The sequence below is a fragment of the Perissodus microlepis genome, chromosome 8 (assembly GCF_051167445.1).
Source record: "Perissodus microlepis isolate ML-2025 ecotype Zambia chromosome 8, ASM5116744v1, whole genome shotgun sequence".
NCBI classification, from domain to species: domain Eukaryota; kingdom Metazoa; phylum Chordata; class Actinopteri; order Cichliformes; family Cichlidae; genus Perissodus; species Perissodus microlepis.
Genome location: NC_140468.1, coordinates 6,411,560 through 6,437,427, shown reverse-complemented (window position 1 = coordinate 6,437,427; position 25,868 = coordinate 6,411,560). Strand labels below are relative to the sequence as shown.

The following is a 25,868-nucleotide window of genomic DNA, read 5'->3' as shown; positions in this document are numbered from 1 at the left end:
GTTGGGGTGGGCAGCACTATACAGGAAGTGTTTTGAGGAAGACAGAAATCAGTTCAGTAGTGAGAATAAGAAAAATTATATTCACAAACAACAAAAAAATAAATAAATAAGTAGAGCATAAGAAACACTGACTATTTCCACACTTTTCCAGTTTTGTGAGAGTTTGGACCACTTGAGTGTTCATAATTAGTAAGACTTTGACTTTTTGACATGGTTTCTTTCTTTCATGTTCATTTCAAAGGTGTGTTTGAGGGTTAATTCTTGCTTTTGGGGTTAAAGTTAGCAAACTAGGTTTGTGTTATAGTTATGGTAAGGGCCTGTTGTATAGTAGAGCCTGGTTTCATGGCAACAGATGAAATGGTCATTAAAAACAAAAATAATAACTAAAAATAATTACACAGTCATCGGGAAAGTGGACCTTTAAAAAGTCACAACCATTGTGTTTAACCCAATTCAGAATCTTTTTCTAATCCCAACCCTACCCAAGAAGATCCATGAAATGAGCCTCACTACCCCATGCCTCTTCTATGTGGATACTGACTACCTGTTTTAGGACGTTAATAGAAAAATATTAGGACCCTAAATTATATTCACATTTAGACTGTGTCCAGAAATCAATCATAAACTCATGTTACGTATGGACAAGCGGTACTTGTAGTGCTTTGAAACTTGTTCAAAAAGGTTCTAAACTGATCTAGTTTTAGCATCTCGCAAACCGTACTTGAAGGCAGCATCGTCTGCGCGTGCAACTACCATCATTCTCATATCCAGCTCCCGTCTGACCGCTGGCGGGGTGTGTCTCCTGGAGATAGCGGTGGCGAAATGGACCAGCGTCAAGTGAGCATCAAACAGACAAGATTGTACCGGAACTTGAACCTGTATTGATGAAAAATAAAAGTACTGGCTTGTTTTTAACTGTAATTAAACTTTTAAATAAATGAATTTGAACTGAAAGACATCGACAAATCTGCAGTGTGTGAGATCACAATTTAAACTAAACTTGTAAAAACTTAGATTTTCGTGCTACATGTGCATTAGAGTTCAGTACTTATTTAATAAGAACTCACATTTAATTGTTCTTTTCACTCGAAGGGTGTGTTTGAAGCCATTGCTCTATGCAGGACAGTCAGTTGTTACTGCCGAGACAGTGGAGATACGGCTTGAATCACTGTCCCTACCAACTGCAACCTCTTCCTTTGGAGTACAACAAGGGTTATTAAGAGATCATCATATCTTATTCTTTGCAGAAGTACGTTTCAGGATTTAATACTGTTGCACAAAAAATAAAATGAAACTGAAACCCTACTGCAGATTCTTTCAGAAAAATGGAATCTTCCAAAACTCCCACTAATATTCACGATGTCCTTTTTTCTACATAGTTCTGTCTCAGTAATCAAGTTTCCTTGTTTCTGAAAGGTAAAGGCCATAATGGGCTGCAACTATCTGTTGATCTCCCCACCCAAGAAAAATTACATTTTAAATGAAGAACAAATAAAACAATAAACATAAAAATAACATTTAATACAATGAAATGAGACCCAAAACTGAAAAAATACGGGGGGGGGGAGTATTTTTTCACGCCCCCAACTACATTTCTAAGAAATATTAAGTCGCCTGAAAAAGAACAATAAAAACTAAAAGACCACAAAAGAAAATGTAAAACTGAAAAAAGAAAAGCAAAAAAACACAAGCAACGATCAAACTGAAATAAATCTATAAATAAGAAACAATGAAGAAAAAAAAAGATATTCAGTATAGGGTTATAATCTAAAATATATGCAATTGAAAAAATAACACAAGAAAATTAAATAACTTTCTAAATCTGGCATTTGATGCTGAAAAAAAATGCACTGCAAAAAGTAAAGAACAAATCAGTTTTTAGTTTTTTTTATTCAAAGACATGTATCTTTTACTTTGAAAGTGTGACCGGAAGTCCTTCTAAAAACTGCTTCGCACTTGTCGCCGACGAAGTGTGAAGCTGTAGAGCTCGCGCCTCTTCAGACTCAGACACCTTGGAGACAAGAAGACAGCGCGAGCACGACTCACACGCGGACGTATAAAATGCTGTTGAACAACAAAACCAGTCTGACGAGTCGGGCTCTGACTAAATTCTAACATTACTCTGCGAGCAGAAGAAGAGCCATGAAGAAACACCTGAGTCCTACGAAACAGCATCAACAGCCGCAGCCGCCACCACCGGCTGAAGTCCCGGTTCCAGCCTGCGAGGTGACCGTCCAGCAACTCAACGAGCTCCTGTCCGACGGCAATGGCTTTTACAGCCTACCGACACAGCACTTCAACGAGGTCTTTCCCAGGATATACATCGGTAACGCGTGAGTCATTCACCATTGAATCTAACACGTGATGCCGTTGTGACACTGACAGGTAGGGCAGCGTGTATTTCAGAGACACTCCCTACACATACTCCGACCAGACGCGACCATGACAACGGTGTCGCATGTCGGGTAGCACGCGCGCACGAGCGGTGGTCCTCCGCTGTCATCATCATGGAGGAAGCGACAGGCGGTTGTTGACAACAGATAACCCCGAAATACTAGCCTGATTTCAGGGAGAAGTCAGTAGCCAGACAGTTGAATAACAGATAACACTGCAATATCACGACTATCTGTCAATATATAATATTATTGTTATTATTGTTATTATTATTATTATTATTACAAATCTACGCGTGATCCTCTTTGCATTTAAAGCAGAGGAAACCAACGAATTCAGAACACGAAGGACGAAACTAAAGAGGTGTTTTTACTCAATGAACCCCTCTCTGTCATTAGTATCATTGCCATGTCTTCATCAAGCCGCTCCCCATTCAGTCCCGCTGGGCTGCAGGAACACAGCAACCGTCACCACTCTTCCCCCACCCCCCATCTTTCATTTATTATATGAAAAGAAGAAAAACATTTTCTTGCAGAGCAAATTGTGGAAAAAAGAGATGTGAAATTCTTAGTCTAAATTGTGAAGATGCTCTTTAGACAGGAATAAACAGGAATCTAGTCAATTCGTGTCATATATAAGTTAATTCAGCAGTGTCAAACACATTTTACCTCTTCCTATTAAAAAGGATTTCTTGCTCCCCACCATAACCAAGTGTTTGCTCATATGTCATTGTGTGATCTTTTGGAAACTCCTGCATATCTCTTTAGGCTGACACTATGTTAATAAAATTATATTGCATTAATTCCTTTGTTTACTTATAATGTTAACAAGTACACTCACCTAAGGCAAATGGAAACTGCAAATGACTGCAGCTAAGATACTAAAAGGAGGTCATGTGTCACATTCCTTGCAGAAAATGAATTCATATTTAATATTTTTCCTGCCAGGTAACTAATTAATCAGGTAATCTCCCATCTCTGTAAAGAAATGTGACGTATATATGCGTCTTTCTCACAAAACACAACACAAGATTATTTGCAAATACAAATCTGTGTATTAAATACTTGATTGTAAACATCTATTGGAAAACGTCTAAGACTGAACACAGGCACAAACCAGACCAGTGCTTTCTTTGTGCATAATCAAATCATGGAACAAAGGTAATAGAATTAACTTAATAGCAGCAGTATGTTTTTTTTTTTTTTATTTATTTCTTCCTGTAAGAGATGCTGTGCACACACACACAGACCCACACATGCAGCGTATATGTAGTATAATGTATATTTGTTTATTAAACAGGTCCGCAGCTGAACCATAAATCCATGGTTGTTTGTTGACTTGGTGCTATTGGCTTTGTAATGAACATGCTGACTGTTTAGGAATTTACTACCCAGTGTTCCAGTAAAGCCAGTTCAGATTGTGTATGAGATGTACTGTAAAATCTTCCCACTGAACCTAGAGATAAACACACAACCCTCTTTGGTCCTCGTCTCACTACTGGTATTGCTATTTTGGGCTTTTTCTTTGCCTGTAATAGCTCTTTTACAATACACGCATCGTAGCTCTGAACTTTTCCAGACCTTATTCGACACAGCTGCATGTGAGGCTGTAGAATTTACATTAATGCGTTTTAATCTGCCAGCTCTTTACTACAAATGTAAGTTATAGTCTGGTGAATTTAAAATGAATGAGTAAAAATCATTTATTTTATATCTTACATGCTCTATCCTAAGAGCTCCCTTGCCTAAACCAGAGTATTTCCAGTAGTGATAATGTGGACTGTCTCCTACTGTGTGCTGCATGTGAGAAAGAACAATATCAGATAATATCCTGAACTGATTCTTGCCAGTTGCATATGCACAGTTTATGAATATTTTATGCACAAATCTGTGATTCCCCAATGTTTTCTTACCTGATTTGGTTGTTTGCATGCTGTGAGGCAGTTATTAATACTATAACATCTCTTGTGGCAAATTTTTAATTTATTTACCAATAAAGCATTGTTACCTAGCAAGAAGTTCCTGAGTTCAATTACACCACCAGGCCAGGGTCTTTCTCTGTGGAGTTTGCATGTTCTCCCCATGTTTGCTTGGGTTCTCTCCGGATACTCTGGCTTCCTCCCACAGTCCAAAGACATGTAGTTAGTGAGATGGGGTTAATTGGTAACTCTAAATTGCCCATAGGTGTGAATGTGAGTGCGAATGGTTGTCTCGCTATGTGTTAGCCCTGCAACATAGTGGTGACCTGTCCAGGGTGTACCCTGCCTCTCGCCCTAAGACAGCTGGGATAGGCTCCCAGGGGCTCCCTGTGACCCTGACAAGGATAAGCGGAAGAGGATGAATGGATGGATGGATGAATGAATTGGTTAGCACCATCAACAAGGAGGTCCTGGGTTTGAATCCACCTGAACAGAAAGCTGGAACCTTTCTGTGTAAGGTTTGCATGCTCTCCCTCTGCATGTGTGGATTTTCTCCAGGTACCTCTGTAATTTGAAATTGGCTGTAGGCATGAATTAGGGTTGGGCGATATGTAAAAAATTTTCCAACCGGCAATCGTCAGTCCAGTAATCGACAATGGGCGATATATTCGCGCATGCGCAGACTTGATGGGCGGAGCAATGTAATCATGGAGGGACTGATTTGCGCGTTTACAACACAGAAGAAGTCAAAACATGGACGAACTAATTTCCCAAAAAATTAGGGCTGTCAGCATTAAGGCATTAATGCAGCATTAACGCAGCTATCACGATTAACGCAATAAATTTTTTTTAACGCGCTCAACCCATCCCAAATTTGGGATTACTTTGGCTTTAAACCAGATGAAAGAAGTAAACCTAAGGATCTAACCAAAGTGGAGTGCCGCTTGTGCAAATGTACACTGTGAGCAAAGTACTCTAAACACGACTAACCTGCATGGACATGTACATGTCCGCCATCCGCCTGAGTATGCTAGGCTATCACCAGCTTCTGCAGGTCCATCAACAAGCATTTGGGTGCTATCTGAGGAGGGTGCATTTGCTCGCAGATAAAAGAGGGTGCTGTTAAAATAGCGCTATTATTTTTTTTTTCTGTTGACTGCTTCTATTAGCTCCATCATTATTAGCAAAGTTGCTCTTAAACGTATATTCCTCGACTGGTTGGTGAGTGGTTGCTGGCAGTCTCTAGGTGAAACTGGTCACAATAATGGTCCTTTGGTCATTACCAGATTGCCACAGTTTCTTGTAGTTTGCATGGAAAACTGGGCTAATTTGCAAAAAACCTCTTTATGTGTTTAAAGTGTAATTTTGTTGCTATTAAAGAAACAAATTTAGTTTCTTTTGCATATATTTTGCTGTGTCGTAATGTATACCAGCTTTTACAGAGCAGCTCTTAATGCCACCTTTATGGATTTGTGGTAGAGAGAACAGATTCAGGGATGCCTCAAAGAAACTTGTGGCTCCAATCACTGCCAGTAGAGTGGTGGAGGAGGGCGAGCCGGACAGAATACAAGCACATTACTGTAGCTCAGTGCTACAACACAATCAATCTGGATGTGCCAATCTGTCCGGCCAAGTCTCCAAACAAAGTGCTGGCAGACCTGCGCTCTGCTGAAGCTGATCAGAGAAAACTGTCAGCATGAAAGAGCGACTCTAAAGTGCTCTCAGCTTTATGATTTCTTTTGTCGAAGAGATTTTGATGTCTGATGAACAAACTAGGTTTGAGTTTTCGGTGGGGGGTAATTACTGAGCTATTTTATTTTAAAGCATATCTTAGAGCTTAGAAAAGCTTGAAAGGACAGTGTAACATAATGTGATATTACACATATCACAGGCAGGGAGAGGTGGTATTGATTGTTGATTAAAGGCTGTGCCTTGTCCACAGTTTCCACCTCTGGGACCCAGTAATCCTCCCTGCTCATCTCATTAGTTGTACCTCGTTATAAATCAAATTATGTAGCTGGCCGGTAAAAATCAATTGGATGAAAACCAGTGCATCTATTAACACAAGACTAGCATGTGGTGCGTCTCGCATACGCGTTTTTACAGCGCTCGACTTAAATTAGAAAGAGATCTGTCCTTGAAAATGTTCATTAAACTTTCTTATCATAGGTACCCTCAGGAATTGGACCCATTAACCATTTTTAGGTTTTGATATACTTTTGCCTGTCAGATTTTAATTTTTTTTAGGTCAAGACACAGTTTCATTTACATAATAACTGTTCATTTAAGATATACAGTAGTCACTCATGCTGACATTTGATGGGAAAATGTACAGCATTGCTTTCCCTTCTTTATTTTCATTTAATAGAAAAATCAGGGATACTTATACAGCTGCCAAAAAACATCCCATTTTGGTACTCTGTAAGGATTTAACATTTTCAACAGACTATTAAATTGTAAGTTCATATTTTTTTTGTACATACATTCGCTCATTGTGCATCACTTTAAAACTCACAGCTAGCTGCTTGGTTTCCTACTTAACCCTCTAACTTATTTATTACCTGTTCATTTGTCAATTAACAGTATTCTTCACTCTCGTTGGTAGTTGCATTCAATTCTCAGATTCCGCCCACTTCACAATCACAAGAAATTATTTTCCCTGTAGTTACCTGCCAATTGCCCGTTAATACAAGTTTTCTTAGTCTTTGAACTCAACTGGAGTGACAGTTCTTTCCTACGTTGGTGTTTTGACCACACATCTGCATTTGTTGAGTCTTTCTGCTGATTTATTCAGTTCTTTCACTTAAAAGAATGTATACAGCAGACACTCAGTAAAAGTTTAAAGTCACTAATTCAATAAACAAGACGTTGACTAGAGCAGCACTTGTGTTTATTGAACTAGTCAATGTTTGCATCCATAAATGGATTATGAGTCTACTTTGCCAGCTTGCAATGTTTTCAGTTCAGTTGTAGTCAGCACTCTTAAACCACGGTGTGCAGCTCAGGGACTTAAGGTGTGGTTGTTTGCTTGGAGAAACGCTCTGGCTCTTTGTGAAGCTGGTCTTTAATAATGGATGTGTTGGGACTGCAGATCCCAGGGTAAGGAGGCCGGGACAGGCCCGGCAAATAGGAAGGAAGCCATCGGCTGTGAACCCAGTTGAACCTACTGTGCCTCTGCATTGTGTTGTGTAGAAGTACAGTATAGGCCTTTACACACTACTACCCTTTACACACAAAGAGATACGCATGCCTACGCTTTACTTGCTTCACTTTTTTTTGCATTAAAGTGCTCATAGTGTGCATGCATATTGAATCATTTATGAGCACTAGCTTAGTCTAAATATACACAGACTTTTTGTGAATGAAATGAAGATATTATTAATGTGTAGCCTGGATTTCTGAATCTCTGCCCTGTAGCTACGATGCTAGCAGACAGGCTGCTTCATCCCTCCTCCTTTGGTTGCAAAGTAACATTGTAGCAGAATTTCTTGTTAGGTATTGCAGAGAGGGTTTTGCAGCCTCCACCTCTAGGGAGCTGCCCAGGGTCACCTCACCTCGCCTCCAGGCTCACGTTGACGTTAAGCCTGTATAGTAAAGCTTTGTCAGAGTGAACGATTTACAGATTCGTGAAAAGTCATGGTTTTTAAATAAAAAACAATACATATATACACTTATATCATGAATAGTATTTGTAAGGCAGGCTACGAGGTCAAGCTGCAGTTAGTGATGGGTGTCAGATTATTGCTGCTTCTGAGTTATTGCTATGCTCATTTATGTTTAATTTCAGAATTTAGAAAAAGCTACTCTCCCTTCATATATGTGCAATAAAAAATAGTAAATTTTAATTTCAGCTGTAATCTTGGCTTCTGTTATTGATCTTAATTAAATGATCTTGATAAAACTGTCACTCTCGTCCTATTTGCTATGGATCCCTCACTTTTTTATGTGTTATACATAAAGTACACCTCTTTCCTTTACAGTGTCAATTTCACCTCTTTCTAGAAGCACCTAAAACATGCTTGCTGTTTAGTTCAGCTCCAGATGAGATAACTAAATGAGAGAATTCAATTAACAAGCTATGTCTAAAATCATAATGAGAAAACTTTATTGTCCATTGCAGTGTAGTAGAAATATGTCTTAAGCATAAGTGTATGCAAATAAAACTGCAGATATATGAACAAAAAATGTTATAAACAACACATACCAAGGCAGAATTATTACTCACAAAGTTTAATCTGTGGAGAATTGACTGGTGCCTTTATTTCTGGATTTCTCAGAGTCTCTCACCCATTTTCACTCCATTGTCACTGTGCAGATTTCCTAAGGCACGCGAGCTTCCACCTGGGGCTTTCTTTGCCCCCATCTGTAACTCCAGACATTTAGTGATGGCAGCAGGCTGGCAGGCAACAACTGTAACCTTTGTGTTTATAGCCATAAAAACACCACAATGTCAAGAACCACCCCTTTTTTTTCCTTTTATTTGTTTTTCATTTTATTTGCATTTAAAAATAAGGTCAGGGTAAATGAAATTCAAGAACTGCATCAGGCTTATTAAGTTAATGATTATTCATGTCAAATTATCACCATAATATCAAACAAAGTAATCTTTAGCAGACTTATGACCAAAGAAAAATTATGTCTGGCCTCCACAACAGCTCACACTAATTTCAAAGTATATTTGATATTATTTGTGGTAGTCTTCATGTTCCTCCAGGTAATTTCCTGTTTTACTTTGAAGTTTAGTTTTTTAGATGTGCCTTATTTTGGTTTTAATTCATGCATTTGTTCTTTTCCCTCTTTTGTGATTGTCATTACTTTCACCTGTTTGATTGCATCCACCTGTGTCCTGTTCCCACCTGTCTCTTATCATCATTCACCCTTGTGTACTTTTATAAACCTGGCTTTAACTTTGCCACATTTTCTTCCGGCTTCCTGTACCTATTTTTTGGACTTCTTTTTAGCTGTTGGACTTTCTGTATTTTTAGATTCTTGTATTAACTACTTTTTTCTCTTTTTGTTTTTTTCGCTACCCCATGCCATGCACTTGAGTCCAAAATCAAAACTTCCTTAACACAAAAATTTCTCTAAGAATCAGTGAACATTGCATAAATACTTATACTGTAGCAGCAGTGTTTGTCCAGATGCTTACCAAAGCTTTGGTGTTATCAGCTCTCCTCATGTCCCATGCCTAGCTGTGATCTTGTTAGATCAGCTGCTCTCAATGCCAGCTAACATAAGCTCATGGCTCAGCTGATAGGTTTCATTGCATCCCATTGACAAATCTAACATAAGATGTGCTATTTGCACTGCTTTGCTATGCCCATAGGTGCTGGTTCTTCTGCAAGCTACTTTGAAACCCACCTCCAACCACTCATCACTAAATCACCAAATACAAATGACTGCAGATAGAAATAGCAGTCATCTTATAAATATAGTAATCTTTAATGAAATATATTTTGCTTGCATCATAACTTTGCCATAATATGTACAACAGCTTTTATATACTTCCAGTTTTGTTCTCCATTTCTATTTCTTTCCTCTATTTTTTGTGTTTTCGATTATGTGCAATTTCTTTTGTTTTAAAAAATTATGTGCAATTAGTGGCACTAAATGTACCATAAACTTGGAATACAACTTATAACCTAAATACACAAGGAGGTTTTTTGTTCAGAATCAATGGGCAGTGCCTTTGGCCAGGTTGGATGTGGATGCAGGCATTGGGCCAGGCAGGCTGGAACAGCCAGAAGCTTGTACTGCTTTGTTATGGTTTGTTAGCTGTGTGGGACTGTTTGCTTTGTATGGGTCTAATGTGCAATAACGCAGCTCTAAAAGGGGATGTGTATTAGAGCAGGAGGTAAGCAGAAACAGATTCATTGTTTCCTGGAAGTAGGGTGAATGATGATGGAGGTGAAAATACTGGAGCAGAGCTGTCTGAGAATAGAGAGATTGTTCTTTTTGTCTCTTGTCCTACAAAAAAAAAAAAAAAAAAGGAATGACAAATACATCAGAGTCTGCAGACTGAAAAATGGACACCTTTATAGGTCCTCAGCAAGCAGTTTCAAATGGTGCCCATTAGAGCTGGATTGGACTGGTTGGTAAAGAGGGTAGTACACACTGCTGTATGAAAACCAACCATTACTGAGAAAAAAATACTTTTTCGGGGGGGACTATAATCGAACTCACAATGGCTGATGCTTTAGACACTCAAATAGCCAAATTTTCTTATTTTCAGCACAGTACAACAGCACAAGCTATGCTTATGTGTTACAGACATAGGAGTAATGCTTACTGAAAATGAACCTCTACTTAGATATTCAAGAGAAATAAATAAAATAAATGATCTAAATGATTCCAATATTCATTCAATTAAAACATTTCAGATATATTAATTGTATCAGTGCTTCATGCCCCCCACAGGATGTAGGCAGTATTTTAACAGACACCCAAGGATGTTTAGCAGTTTGTTTTTTTTTATCCATCAACTTGACTTCACTTTGTTTTAAACTGCTCAGTAGCTAGCCCAAGCCTAACACTGGTTTACATTACACTGACCTGGTCACTGTTGTGGTGATTACCTGAGAGTCTCATTCTGTAGTGTGGACTGCAGCCGGTAACAGGCGTCCTTGTTGTGATTCTGTAGGAAATCCTGAAATAAATGCGGTTATTTTTCAAAAACAATTATTCCAAACCTTCAAAATGTAGTGCAAGTCTGGCCACACAGTTTACGTTAGCTAGATGAATATAGGGTAAGGGAAACTGTGTTACTTTAGTGTTTAATGAGCACATGTGCTACCGTTAACATGAATGATGACATGTTAGCGAATTATATTACATTATTAAATTAAATTTTTTAATTTTATTTTAAATTACTTATCACTGCATATTTGTTTTTCTTTTCTCACTTCTACCATCTGTAACCTTTGAAGCACTTTAACCCTATAATGCCCGTTGTATCATATTTGATATGAGTTTCTGAGACCTCTAGCTCATCAACATGATCAATACTTGACATAATTTCAAAATGTTATAGACAAAACTTTAAAATTAACACTGTTGTTAACAAAAAGTTGCAAAAAATACCCAATGTATTCAATGCAATACAGAAAATATATAATAAATATACAATAAAAATATATCATACACAACATGATATAGCAAAAAAAATTGTGGACTTTGTTATAAGGGTTAATAAACATCTCAGTTCCAAAAAAATCTGAATTTTCTGGCTAGTTTTTTGAAGGGTTGGGTCTTACAGGGTTAAACTGGAAAAAAAGTTGCTGAGCGATTATAGGTTTGATTGATATTTGTAATTAGACCTCGAGTCATGAGAACTCTACTTTGGAAATAAGTTGAGACAAAAGGCACTTTAATGGGACTTTTGTTTGAAAAATCAGTACGAGGGAGCTGCTTTTGTCTCCCTGCAGATACTCAGTATTTGGCTGTTCATCAACAGATGCAGCGAAACACTGTGTGCTGCATGTGGTGTTATTGCGACCTGTTTGTCAAAATACCACTTTAAAAAAAAATTGTGCTGACACACTGCTTTGCTGTATCTGTCAGGTGCTGTTAGTACTGTTATTAGTTTCAGATGTCTTGTTCTGTGTCTGCACATTCATCATTTTATTTCAATTTCAGAGGCTCTGTGAGTTTAGTTCAGTGCCTCTAAATTGAAATTAAATTGTAGACTGGTAAGCATATTTGATCAGTTTTTTCATCTCTGATCATTAACCTCTTCTCGCCTTTGCAGGTTTGTCGCTCAGAATACAATGCGTCTGCAGAAACTTGGTGTGACGCACGTCTTAAATGTAGCAGAGGGCACCTCCTTCATGCATGTCAACACCAGTGCGGATTTCTACGCTGGCACGGGCATCACCTATCATGGCATCCAGGCCAATGACACAGAGCAGTTCGACCTCAGTGCCTTCTTTGAGGAAGGGGCTGATTTTATCGACAAGGCCCTAGCGCACAATAATGGCAAAGGTGGGGTTATTTTGTCGTGTATGTTTTATCTATTGGACTAAGGAGCTAAATGTTAACTCTTGAAATACATGTATTCATTTTTAGTAGAATATTGAAATAATGGCCACCAAACTTTTGTGTGCAAGTGATCTACCACTTAGCAACAAGTGTACAAAGTGGTAGGACATCCTAACACTTAGCACATATAACGTTGTTGACATTTTTTGCTTGATTTGTAAAAGGGGAAAAAAAAGGACAGACTGTGGGATGTTTTTCTTACTTACGCTTATGGGCATTAAACTGTGGACTACAAGCTGTCCAGAGACCAAAGAACTTCCCATTACAGTCTTGTGTAGCAAAGAAAAGCACCAAAATAGCTGTTTGCCAAATTTGTAGTCAGTTTCTTGAGAAAGCACAAAAATAATACATCATTTCTACATTCTTCAGACTATTTTTATTTAGTGAGGTCCTAAAAAGTTGTTCAGGAGCCATAACTAGATAACACCCACTCAATGTTTGAAAAAGCCCATTGTTTTCCCTCTATTGACTATATATGGTGCTAGGAAGTCTGTATGCTTATATATGCACAGGTAGAGAATAGATTGATTGACTATATTACATTACATCAGTATTAGTATGTGTTAGTACCCCAAAACTTGGGTAAAACTAGCACCTAAATATTTCCAGCACCTCAAAGAAATGTATCCCTTATGCTGGATATTTATATTTATTTAACAAATGGGAGCACTATGCCTTTCTTACTTCAATGGCTCACACTTAAAAGTAATTTGCTCCAAAAGTTGAGACATGAAAACAAGTTCCTCTTGTTGTTTGTCTAACAAGATCCAGTCTTAGTTCCAGTCTTAGTACTCCTCATTGTTGTGGATCTTAAAGCAACAACAGGAGATAATCACAGTGGCCCTGAACACCTCTCGCTAAATCTGACACACTCATGAGCCCTGCTCCATATTCCATTACCCGATCACGTCCCTGCACATCAGCATCGTCACAATGTTTGATGTGTAGCACACCTGTAAGATGTTAAACGGGTGCTGTAATACTTTGGGACTGCGTAAAAGAACAGAACAAGTACTGCAGTAAAAAGTTGTAAGAAAGGGGAAGATACAGAAATCACAAGGGAACTGAGTCTTGACTTTCATACAACTTCTAGGTCAGGCATACTATACACCATTTCAGGTGTGCAAACTTTGAATAGTACGAATCAAAAAGCAGCTGTTTCAAATCTGAAACTGAGCATCTTAATTCCCCGAATGTTTTTTGTCACAAAAGTGCTGTGGTAAATCAAGAATGAAGAGCTCCTGTGGAGAAGAGCGCATAAGAGATTTAGCAGCACAAATATGAGGAGAGCATGTCTCATCTCTGCTTGGTGGTTTTGCCGCAGTTTGACATTTGTGCATTGTGCCACATTAAGTGTGACATTTTGTGACCCTCAGCTGTAAGCTTGGAAAAGGTCCAAGGTCCAGGATTTTAATGAGGAACTGCACTGATGCATTGCTCCTGTGAGTTTTCCATAATGAAGACACAAGGTTACAGTGTGCAGATCTGTGTATTTTCCTCCAATCAACAGAAAATCAACACATTAAACCTGCAATGATAAAAAGTAATTTAACAGCATCAACTGTGGTGATATGGAGAAATGGTTGGATTCATGATCTAGAATTAAAGGATGATAGATAATAATTTATGCTGGAATGTATATTTCAGACAAAATTTATATTTTTTAAATTAATTATTAATTTATTATTTATAGTTATTTAGCTTGACAAATTGAGGGCATGCAGGGGGTGGAGGGTGCTGCTCCGTCTGTGCTTAAGCAGCCATTGAGACTGTATCGGACATGCCTCCTTGCTTTGATTGGTTGTTTTTAATTTGGGTGTGGTAGTTTCTTGCAGATCACGTTTGAAGCACTGAGAGGAGCCTTAAGAGCCTGATGCTTTTTTTTTTCAGTGGCTCATGCAATGCAATGAAAATGTGTTGCTGCACCGAGCAAGTGGCAGGACATAGTTTAGGAGATTTTTTTGAACACCATAGTTCAACAAATTTGGAATGTGTTGCCAATAAAAAGGAGGCATCCTGCTGGAAGAACTTAAAAAAATTCTGCCTAATTGTTCTGTCCTCTGCAGCTCCATCAAACAGTACACTGAACCTTTAAGGTCTGAACAAAATGATGGAATGAATACATGCCCATACTTCCACACCGTGCATGAATCAAGTGCCTGGATCCAGAAGGTTAGCTCAATCTGAAATGGTTTATATTTTCCTAAGAGCATCGGGATGAGTTTTTCTCATTTTAGTTTGATTTTTGAAGATACGCAAAATGTGGAAATTTCTTCCCACGTCAAAATTCCTAGCTCCTGATATGATTTCAGATAAACTCCAGGAGTTAATCATTTCTTATTTGGGCCCTGAGAAATTGGTAGGCATATTTTTCCATAGAGCTGAGCATTGTCACTACAAACATAATTAATCACTCTCATATACTGTACATGTCCTCGTGGGGAACATGCACAGTTCCCCATGAGGAGCATTAACGTAAATATTTTTTTAATGTTGTAGTGAAGGGAACATGATTAGAAAACTGTTTAAATATTTTGTAATTAAATCGTATGTTGTTTCTGTAGATCCAGTGCCAACTGTCAATATGGTGGATGAATGGTATACAAATAGACAAAGAATGGGAGAAGGGGTCAGTCAGGGGGTGTAAAGTGTACATAGCTGTGCCAGTGCTGCAGTTCGGACTGGATGCTAATGCCGCTAGCTTGGTCTACAGGAGGACCGCAGCATTGAGAGAACGATGCTGACTGCACCCACTGACAACTCCTGTTGAGGAAAAGAGTGCCCAACAGTGGATAGCATTTAATGTTTTTCCAACAAATGCAGATAAGACTATTAAGCCTAAAAAAACAATGAAATACAAGACACAGTAAAGACTGAGGGATATTGGAGCTGGACAGTGATGGAGCAAGTGAGTTGAGAGCCAAAGAGCGTGTGTGTCTAACAAGAGGATACAGTGGAATTAGAATTGATCTGTGGCAGACACGGTGATTTGGTATTGAAGAGGTCACGTCATTGGCATGGAAGTGTTCCCGGTCGAGTGTAAGAGAGGAGCCAGTCAAAGAAAAAGGAGAGAAGAGGGAGAGAGAGATGTTGGGGATAAAACTATAGTAGAGACAGAGAGAGGTGTTGGGTTTCAAATAAAGTGCAGAATCTGCAGATCTGACCTGAGCCGAGCACATCAGCTGCTCTGTGAAGGTTGCCAAGTTAAATCCCTTGTGGCATTTTAGCCAGTCTGTAATGGAAGTGTAAGTTAGACAAAGGTACACCTTAAAAATGAACACAAACACGCAAACTGGCATGAACATAAAAATACAGAACAGTAAACACACATGTATTTTGCACACACAAAGACGACATTGATTCTTTGCTGTGGTCAGGATGTGGGTTCACCTCAGCTGGTGGAAGATGATTGACTTTGCTGAGTCTGCAGCAAAGGTCATGTCTTATATATGCAGCTTCTAGAAGAGAAGCTGCTTTGCTGGACAATCTTGGCCACAGCATATGTTTTCCAACTACTCTAACAATCTTTTATTTTCTATTTATTTGTTTCTGCTTCATTTTCTCATTTTCTTCCACCTCCTACTTTTTGTCCTGCAGTCAAAGTCTCAAAGCTGCCATGAGGGAAAACTCCTGTTTGTGCTCTGGTGCTTTAAGGACACTGTATACTTGATACAAACCTGAAAAATCATGTTTTATTTCTGTGTTGAATGTTCAGTTATCTTAATTTAATGCCCCACATGTGAGAAATAAAAAGAAACAGACACAATATATTTGATTTGATTAATGATTTGCATTAAAGGGGACTTTTTGTGTTAATTTCAAACTCCAAATGTGTATTCTTGGACTTGACTAGAGTAGCTTTGCATGATTCATGGTTTATTTTAATCCTTACTTATCTTGTAGTGGCCCTTAGTACTGACATTTGCTTCATTCTCTACCTGAACAACTATTTTGCCTCCTTTCTGAAAAGCCAGCTTTTTTTTTTTTTTTGATTGGCTGTTCTTCACAAACTATATGTTTAAACAGTTAATGGGAGGGGCTTCATTTGTCACAGCCTGTGCCTACGGTGACCATATAAGGGATAGCCACTCTCATATATTTGGGTTAATTAATAAATCAAGCACACAGCTTTCTCTTAAATCTCAAACTCACTTGCTGTTTAGTTAGCTCAAGCAAAGATGGCCAAAAGAGTTTTCAGTCAATAAGATCTATCTAGAGGACGTTCAAAGAAATCCCAATCAAGACAATATACACAGATCAGTAAGTCCATGACTTCATGAATAATTGTCATAATTGTGATCATAGTTTTTGTGGCAGTCAAGCAACCTTTAGCGTCTTCTGTAACAGCTGGTCATTGTTCATGAATAAAGATAGCCAGGGCAATCCGACAAGTTTCATTTATATGCTCTTCCAGTGTCATACTGGGAACAGATATTTTTGACGCTCTTACAGAGTGACAGTTACAGGATGTACTAGTTTATGCTTTTTCCTGTGCAGTGGATAACAGATAGCAGAGGAGCCACAATGAGGCCTGAGAAAACTCTTCTATGAAAACTATTTCTCTGTGGTGTGTGTGTGTGTGTGTCTGAAACCAGCCTCACACCATAAACAGCTTTCATCTTATTGTTCTCTGTGTCCTCCAGGGAAGGTGTATGTACACTGCAGAGAAGGCTACAGCCGCTCCCCCACCATGGTTGTTGCTTACCTCATGCTGCGCCACAGAATGGATGCACGGCTGGCGGTGGCCACTGTGCGGCACAAGAGAGAGATCGGTCCTAACGACGGCTTCCTTCGCCAACTGTGCCAACTCAACGAGAAGCTGGCAAAGGAGGGCAAGCTGAACGGGGACCTGGGCAAATTAAAGGCCAAGTGAAAGCTGGAGAGGTGCTGCCCGTCTCCTCCGGCCATGCCTTTGACTGGCTGCAGCTGCTCTGGTAGACTGACCCCACCCTGACCAAACCAGCACTCATCTAACACATCAGGGGTATTCTGAAGCATACATGCATTTATCTGTGGAATTATTCCTCGTGTTCACACACACTTGCACATGTACATGCTGTTCTGTTTGAATCTTTAGTCCATGTCTCTCACTGCTGTTCTACAAAGAGTGTGATCTCAAAAAAAACCCCATCCCCCTTTTTATAACTCCACACAGATTTTGCTGCTCATACCCTAAAGCTCTGAATTCCTCTCATTTCTGAGCTACTTAAAGCATTCCTTCAATTCCCACAACTTAGAAATTTGATATCTTTGCCCTGATTTTAAAATTTTACTTACAAACTTGTAGGAAATAGAAGATTATAGCACAATCATTCCATAGTTTACCACTGCCGGGAATGTCAGTGATGTCTCCGCCAGTAGGAGTACTCTAAATAATTCCAAATAAACTCCTAAATATTGAAAGTTGATGGCCACAAATGATGCAACACAGAGTGGATGAAGGAAAATCCCACATTCCATTAAATCTTAAAAAAAAAAAAAAACAATGACGCCCAGTCGATTCCTAAAAATCCTTAATTCTTCCCTTTGGGAGAAAGATTTAATGCACAAACGCAGATGACTCACACTCTAATGCACCCTAATACACAATGTAGCATTTCAGTTAACAGACTCTCAGGCCTCTAGTTTGACAGCGGTTGCATGAAATTTATCTGCAGCGCAAACGGTTGTCGACAGAGCCGCCGCTGCCGAGAACAGGAAAAGGTCGAGCCAATTAAAAATAATGAGCTGCGTGAGGCGTTCACGTAGCAGCCATATTTAGCCTCTGATATGATGAGTGTTCACTGCAGCTGGATAGTAGCTCAGTACAGTAGATGCAGAAATCTGAGGAGAACGCTGGATCAAATATCTGCTTAAAAACAGGAAATGCTTTGCCTTCAATTTGAAATTAACTTATTGTCATTCCCAGTACTGGGCAAATGTGAGTGGTTTTAAAGTATGTTTGTAGCCAGAGGACGGCTTTTCTTTTCTTTTTTTTTTTAAATAACATTTGTATTAAAAATAAGTTTAGGTTTGATAATCTTCAAATTTGTGAGACTGCAACAGCATGTTAGGGTCACTAAAGGTTAACAAAAAATAAAATTGAGGCTAATGTGACAAATTTACAAGAAAAAAACTTGTATCTGCCTTTGTTTCTCATGAATTTGTATGTTTTTGTAAAATAATAAATTGTCCTTTTTTCCTGAATTTATGAATACGATTGTAATCTTGAAGATTTTGGACTTTTTCTCAGATTGTAAACATCCTTACCAAGCCCCTTACACACTCGCAGTGGCCCTAATACACTGTTGCTAAATGTTCTTAAAATACCATAATCAGTATGTTGTTTGTCAGTAACTCTTGCTTTGTCTTTCAGCACATTGCTTGCCTTTAAAAAATAGTTTACAAAGTGCTTTGACACAATACACATTAAAGTCACATACAAAGAAACGGGCGATAAGCAAAACGATGACCAGAAGCGAATCCGGTTATGGAAGTAGAAAAATGTGTTTTAAGAAGTGATTCAATGCAGGTTGCATAATTTTCATGTATTGTTACATGTTAAGTCATCATCATGATCTCAATATGGAGAAAATAACTAACTGGGATTATGATTTTTTCCGAAACCCAGCAGCACGACCTCTTGTTCTTAGAGGAAAATCGTTACTTATCTTTATCAACAAGGCTAAACGTAAAATACTCCCAAACAATTTACTAGTTATAGTTGCACTTGCCTCCTTTAACAGCTTATTGAGCTGAAATGATAATTTCCCCTGTAGAGACTGCCCTCCGGTGGTGTTTCTCTGCATTACACATCAAGGCATGACCTCATTTCTGCACCTGTATCAGGAGCTTCTATTTTTTTTGATAATATTTTTCTGGATAATATAAAGGTAACACACAAGGCTGTTGCATGTGAATGTAGGTTCTTCAGTTAAAGATGGCAAAATAGTTACTGTTGCACTTTGGGTTTGAGAAAGTGGGTTATGAATATTCTGCTCAGAGGTGTTTAAGATGTTGTTGTTTACTCTGCCACCTTCAAACTAGGGGCCTGTTGTTTTAACTGTCAAATGCATCAGCCAGATGGGATGCCACCCGCTTTCAACAGAAAGATCCAGCCATCACGCCACCAGAGAGTTGCACACTGCCAATTCCCTGACACAACCATTCACTCAGAATCCCAAAACCACTGTTTCATCCACACAGAGGTCCCCACACAACATGTCACTTATCTCACCCCTAAATGTGTGTATCATACGCTAACTAATACACACACAGGGTCAAATTAGATCACAACGCCTTTTTTTGTTGTTTTTCGTTTTGTTTTGTGTGCACTAAAGCATTGCAATATATGTCAATACCCCATCCGATATATAGAATGTAATCACATTTATATGACTAACAAGGCAGTAGCTGTTACATATAGGCAACTTTAGTTCAGCAGTACATTTTGAACACTGTATTTAATACTGGGCATAATACTGTAAACTAGACCTAGTGCCAGGAAGGATGGCGATGGAGTGAATTCTTGCACCACATGAGTCCTCGAGTCTGTTTTAGAGAAGTCGCACGAGCGAGATCAGACACGCATAGACTCGTGAACTAAATGTCATGTTGGCAGGATTGTTGTCACGCAAGAGAGGAAGAGGAAAACTAGGTTCTCACCTCATTAATGGCACTATTTATTCCTCCTTTGATATATCTGTATACATTTAAATATATACATGTATACTGTATATACATATTTAAGTGTTGACATATATGAATGTATGAGCAATGTGTCTATAACGTGTAGGTAACGTCAGTATCGTCTTTATATAACATGTTCTACTTGTATGTAGCGCTTTCATTCTTTCTGTTAATTACATGCACATTAATATTTGGATATGATGTGCATGTAAATTGTTCTGTGTAATTGTGGTAGTTCATATCGCAATTGTGCAAAACGTGCTTATGATGGCAGGGTTTTTTTTTTTTCCTGGTGTAGCCAGGATACTGGGGCATGTAATCATTGTATCTAAGTAGCGTTTTGTACAGCGTAACGTCTTCATATCAGTGCAAATGGATTCATTAAATACAGCAAGATGCAGGTGGCATCATTAGACGCAAGTGACCATCACATCCAAGGATGGACTCATCCCATCACCCATTTCATTTGGCATTATTTCCATCTCTCGCTTTTGATGCTTTAGGATCGATATATGGGTTTGTTTGGATGAGAGTGTTAGTGAGAGGAATATTTTTAGAGGTGAAAGGAAATAACAGGATCACGTCTGGTGTCACTCAAACCACTCGTGCTTATGGAATGAAAAAAGAAAGAAAATGGAAAAAATATGACCAAAAATATTGCATAAAAGATCCATGTCCAGAAACTAAAGGGAGGTTTTGAAAAGGCATTTAATATAAAGCTAAAGATCCACCTTGAGTGGCTGGACTTGGATATTTTATGGTCCTAGTTTTTCAGCCGTTCAGACCTTGCAGATCTGTAGTCTTGTTGCTGTCTCCTTTTACGTAAAGCGAGCACAAAGCAGTCAAGCAAAGTGCGCCATTTAATAAGTCAGCTTTTACATTTATATTTTTCTTTATAATTGTAGGTACATTAAGCAGATCAAGATTAAAGTCTCATATTAAATGTTCATATTTCAAAGCAAGCAGTGGAAGTCTACCCAAATTAATCACTTACTTGTTTGAAAATGAAATTTTCAAGAAAGTATTTGACTGCTCCAGCACATTTTTTATGTCTTAAAGTAAAATATCTTCTGCTGTTGGACTGTTAATGATAATTTGGCTCTGGGAAATTACAAAGTTCGGTTTTCACTGTTTTTTCAGAGGTTTTATTGACCAAATAACCTATTGATCAATCAGGAGAACAATTCTCAGATTGATTAATAATGAGGAAAAAGCACCTTCCTGCTCCATGTAGTGCAAGTAAAGAGTACACGAGTCTACAAATATACAGCCAGCAGAGACATTTTAAAGGCCATGTGTTTGTGCTGATTCCAAAACATACACTGAAATGTCCAGTGCTGCTGTGGCCTCTGACTCATTATTGGCCAAGGAGGAAAAGTCAGAGAAGGTAATGTTCTCACAGGGAGTTAAAACCGAGGACAAACCCTGCAGAGCGAGAACATAAGTGTGCTTGTGATTGCGGTTCATGCGCAGGTTGTTCCAGTTGACTCTGAGCCCTCTCATTTGGCCATTTTTATACATGTGAAAATGTTTTAAGCAAAGCATTTGACTTCACATCTTGCAAACGCTGCTTCCTCTTGTGGCAAGATAAATCGGGTGCAGTAGTTCAAATTCTCGACCTTTAAGTATAATTTAGTAAATGCGTCATACCACTCATTCCCATCACCTCATCATGAACCCCACACCACCATTATTGTCAATGAAAAGGTAGTACAGATATACGGCTATATTATGTGTTTAAATTGTCAGTTCCAAGCGACATACGCGACAAAAACAATTTATATTATAGATGATTGGCTTTGTCATCATTCAGATGGCCTGGGGTTTCACTCATGCAACTGTTTGGATCTGCTCTATAATACTGCCCTCCTTCTGAATACACAAAAAGCAACAACAAGACACGGTTTGGTACCTCTTTAAATTTGGGAATTGGTATAAATGTCCTCAGCTCATTCCAGGATGAGGGTACGTACTTTAAAGCATCAACTGCCTACACCGACCTGCTTATCGGGTAACTCATGGAGGGTTTTCAAAGCACTCTGTGGTTGCCCAAACTGATTTTCTGATGCAACTGAAATGACTTTTTGGATGCAATGATGTGAACAGAGAGTTTTTATCATGGCAACACTGCTGGCTTAAACACTGTTCTGTAAAAGAAAAAAACACTGCCACCTGCTTGTTCAACAAATCTACTGGTTTGCACGCCAATTTTAATTATTTAAAGTGGACCTATTATGCATATGTATTTTTCAATTTTTTTTAGTACTATAACAATGAAAAACAAAGCATGCTCATTTTACAACTTACAGTTAGGGAGCTAAAATGGCTCAGTGCAAACAGAAGACAAATGGAGGGGCTGCATCGAGGCTCAGTATGAAATAAATATGGACTGTTTTGAAGGAGAATTATGCAAAGCTAATCTACTAAATTTAGACTGTATTTATATAGCTACAGTTCACAGCAATAGTTCTCTTGAGGTACTTTATATATTAAGATGAATATTGGCTGCAATATTAGTGAGAAAGCCTCAACATTGAGCAGCAGCAATGGTGGGGAGAAAGAACTCCCTTTTAATAGGAAGAAACTGGCTCGTGGGGGGGAAGAGAGAAAACAACAAAACACAAACTCCAGACAAAATCAAAACGAAAGTCATGCAGTTGTGGCGTGGAGACACACAGGACATCGTTAAGGGTCACCTTATTCAATGCCAATTATCTTTCTCCAAAAGGAAACTTTGAAGAGAGGTCCTCTGTCTCCTGAATCCAATGTGCAGGTTCCTTAGCTGAATGGCTCCCATTCAACTTTTAGAAACTTTAGGAACCACAAATAACTGGGGATTTATGCTTCATCTTATCTGCAAATAATTCTGAAACCCTATGACATAACCTACACCCTAACCCTAAAAATGAGGCTACAAGTCCCATAAACATGGCCCACAACTACCATGATTGGCCTGTCCAGTACTGTTACCACTCAGCCGTAAAACGCCGATGGGATATTGTCATCACCTTGCCGGGCGGGCATGTGGGCGGGCGGTGTGGACACCCAAGTTTGTGAATGTAATACGTTGAGAAAGAGGCAACCTAGGAGTTTCAAATTGATACTATAGATGTATCTGTTAAAAGTGTCAGACAAATTTAAATCTCAGTGATCTCAACCCCAAGATCAAGGTCAGAGGTCAAGTTTTCTGAAAATCTTCTAAATCTGATAACTCAAAAAGGATGTCCAAGTATTTTGAAACTGATGCCACAGGTGCATCTGCATTTTAAAATTTGTCATTAAGAGAATAATAACCATTGCCTCAATATAAGGAATAATAATCATAGTATCAATATGAGGGCAAATATCAGCAAATTCCTGAAGGGGTACTGCCAAACCTGTTGGAATGGACATGAGGGAATGTACAGAGAAGTGGAAAAACTTGAGGGATAAATATGTTTGCCTTTGAAGAGAAAAAATACTGACCACAACAAAGAGCAGTGACGCCAGGAGGGAAAAATGCCGGATATTTTATTTGTTTCTGTTGTGGCAGGCACTGCATTTAAAACACTGGGACACAACCACAAGGTAATTAACACACAACCATAAATGCTGCCAGCAATGTCGGCCGCTGGAGTAGTTCATGTCATGGCCTCTAAAAAGACTCACTGCAGAAGTCTAAATCAGATAATACTCAGATAATAATTCAGATATAAGATACCGTAGGATCTGATTGTGAATCCTAACCGTGATACTGAATGATTTTAAGGAGAAGGGAGCCAGTGAAGAGAAGCCAATATGGATCTGGAAATGAGCATAATAGGTCCACTTTAACACATCGTAAGTATTTATAATCCAGTCTCATGTTGTTTGTCTAGGTCTCTTTTAATTTTTATTTTTTTTTGCCCCTTATGTGAAACCCTGAATTGCCAATCTGAAGCACCCGTTTGTTTAAACAGTACCAGCATCATTTTGTGGGTAATAGAGTATGTGTTATGTATTATCGAAAATGTTGAAATGCCATTGATATTGATATATATGGTTCTATATTCTGAGTATGTAACAAAAGGCATTAAGACCGTTGTGAATTGCTGCATTTTACTGTAACTGGGGTGTTACAGTGTAAAGATAGGACATTGTTTGATATTGGGAGTTATTAAAAAAAAAGTTTGACTTATTTTCTCCTCAAAGTAACATTTAGTTTTTTAATCTAGATTAAAGTTTATTCTTAGTTTCATTAAAGAAGGCTGTTTGTTTGTTTTTTCTATGGTAGGAAATGTGTGACCCACTTCTCCAGTGTAACCAGTGAGTTCATTATCCGTGTTGTTTTTGGATGAGTCACTCACATGTATAATGGTAGTCAGACTAGGGCCAGACTGTAATTGCAGCTCATTCATAGCGCCCGTTTTAAAACCAGAGAGGAGAGGAGGATGGAGGGTTGTTAAATTACTTGACTGGAGCCAGGTAGTTGTGTTTATTATTGCAGAAAAGTACCTTAAATTGACTTACAAATAATTTCCTGCGATTTTCACTCAAACTCGCTGTCCCGTGTGGCGTGTCTCTGTAAGGCAAGAAGCTGCCATGTTTAAGACCTCTGTGACTGACAGCCGATATCTTACATCATGGAAACTCATCTGGCTTCATGATGTAGTAAACTCCTTCCCTTCTCTTACCCTTCAGGGCGTTCAAACAAACACCGGAAATGACTTGCAAATACCATCTGGCGCAAGTAAGGCGCTGACATCCAGAGCTGTCATCATTTCTCTTCCACTTTGCACTCCCATCCTGATGAACAGCTTAAAGCAAGAGTTTTAGCACAAATGAGCCCACTGCCCGACTCCTCCTGGAGTCCATTACACAGTCTCGTCACATATTTCTGTTGTACAGATATGTACAGATGTTGCAAAGGATGTTGTTGGGATGATGTTGTATTGGCTGTTAATGGGTATATGCACATATATACTGATCGGTGGCAAATTAAAGGAAAAGTGAGGGGATCCAGTGGCTTTGTTGTGCTGTTGGAGGCATTTTGCAGGCATGGTTTGTCCCCTTAATCAGCGGTCCCCAACCCCCGGGCCTCGGACCGGTACCGGTCCGTGAGTCGTTTGGTACCGGGCCGCGAGAGTTGAGGCTCAGGCGTGAAGTGTATGGTTTTCAGGGTTTTTATCGGTTTTCGGCATTATTTTGTTATCGTTTTTATCGTTAACTCGGTTTTCCTGGGTCTTTTCACGTGTGTTATGAATAAATTTCTTTTTTCGGTACCGGTACTAGTTTTATTTTGTTGTATTTATCCGCGACACCTTAAAGGCCGGTCCGTGAAAATATTGTCGGGCATAAACCGGTCCGTGGCGCAAAAAAGGTTGGGGACCGCTGCCCTTAATGATACTCGTCTCTTCCAGGATGACAGTAGCCCCATAAACGGGGCACAAAGAGTGGTTTGGAAATTATGTGAGGAAACTGTGGCTCATCATCATCCAAATGCCAGTGCCAAGGAGCATTGAAGCGACTCTTGCAGCTCATAGTCTTGCCACACCTTTAAAAGCCACTTTATGTTCTTATTTTTTTCCTGTAATCTGTCACCTTTCTGTACATATATATTTGTCACCACCACTGTCATCTCAGCATAAGCATCACAACAGTAACGACACGGCACTCGGCACCCAAAGCCTTACGGAAACGATTGATTCTTTACAATATGTTTTTGAGTTTTTTGTGTATCTCACTTCACACAGTAGGAAGGGACAGCTCCCTTATTATAGAGCGAGACATCGTTGAAGTGCACTTGATTTTAAATTGCAATGTTATTTTTCTTACCTTTGAGAAGTCCCTTCTTTCTTATGTTTAAGAAATAAATGGCTGAGGTATTAACGGC

General features: G+C 38.9%; 1 protein-coding gene across 1 annotated transcript; it reads left to right on the top strand.

Moving 5' to 3' along the window:
• Window positions 1–1,945: 1,945 nt before the first annotated feature.
• dusp3a (dual specificity phosphatase 3a) lies at window positions 1,946–25,868 on the top strand. The gene is made up of 3 exons (XM_084937188.1): window positions 1,946–2,333; window positions 12,060–12,292; window positions 16,993–25,868. Exons 1-3 carry the CDS (start codon window positions 2,143–2,145, stop codon window positions 17,220–17,222), a joined length of 654 nt encoding a protein of 217 aa, XP_084793314.1. The 5' UTR covers window positions 1,946–2,142; the 3' UTR covers window positions 17,223–25,868.

Bases quoted from the DNA above. Each gene is read 5' to 3' on its own strand.
- dusp3a (XM_084937188.1), top strand. From the start codon at position 2,143: ATGAAGAAACACCTGAGTCCTACGAAACAGCATCAACAGCCGCAGCCG. The intron at 2,334-12,059 runs GTGAGTCATTCA...TCGCCTTTGCAG, and splicing joins AGGATATACATCGGTAACGC to GTTTGTCGCTCAGAATACAA. The intron at 12,293-16,992 runs GTGGGGTTATTT...TGTGTCCTCCAG, and splicing joins AGCGCACAATAATGGCAAAG to GGAAGGTGTATGTACACTGC.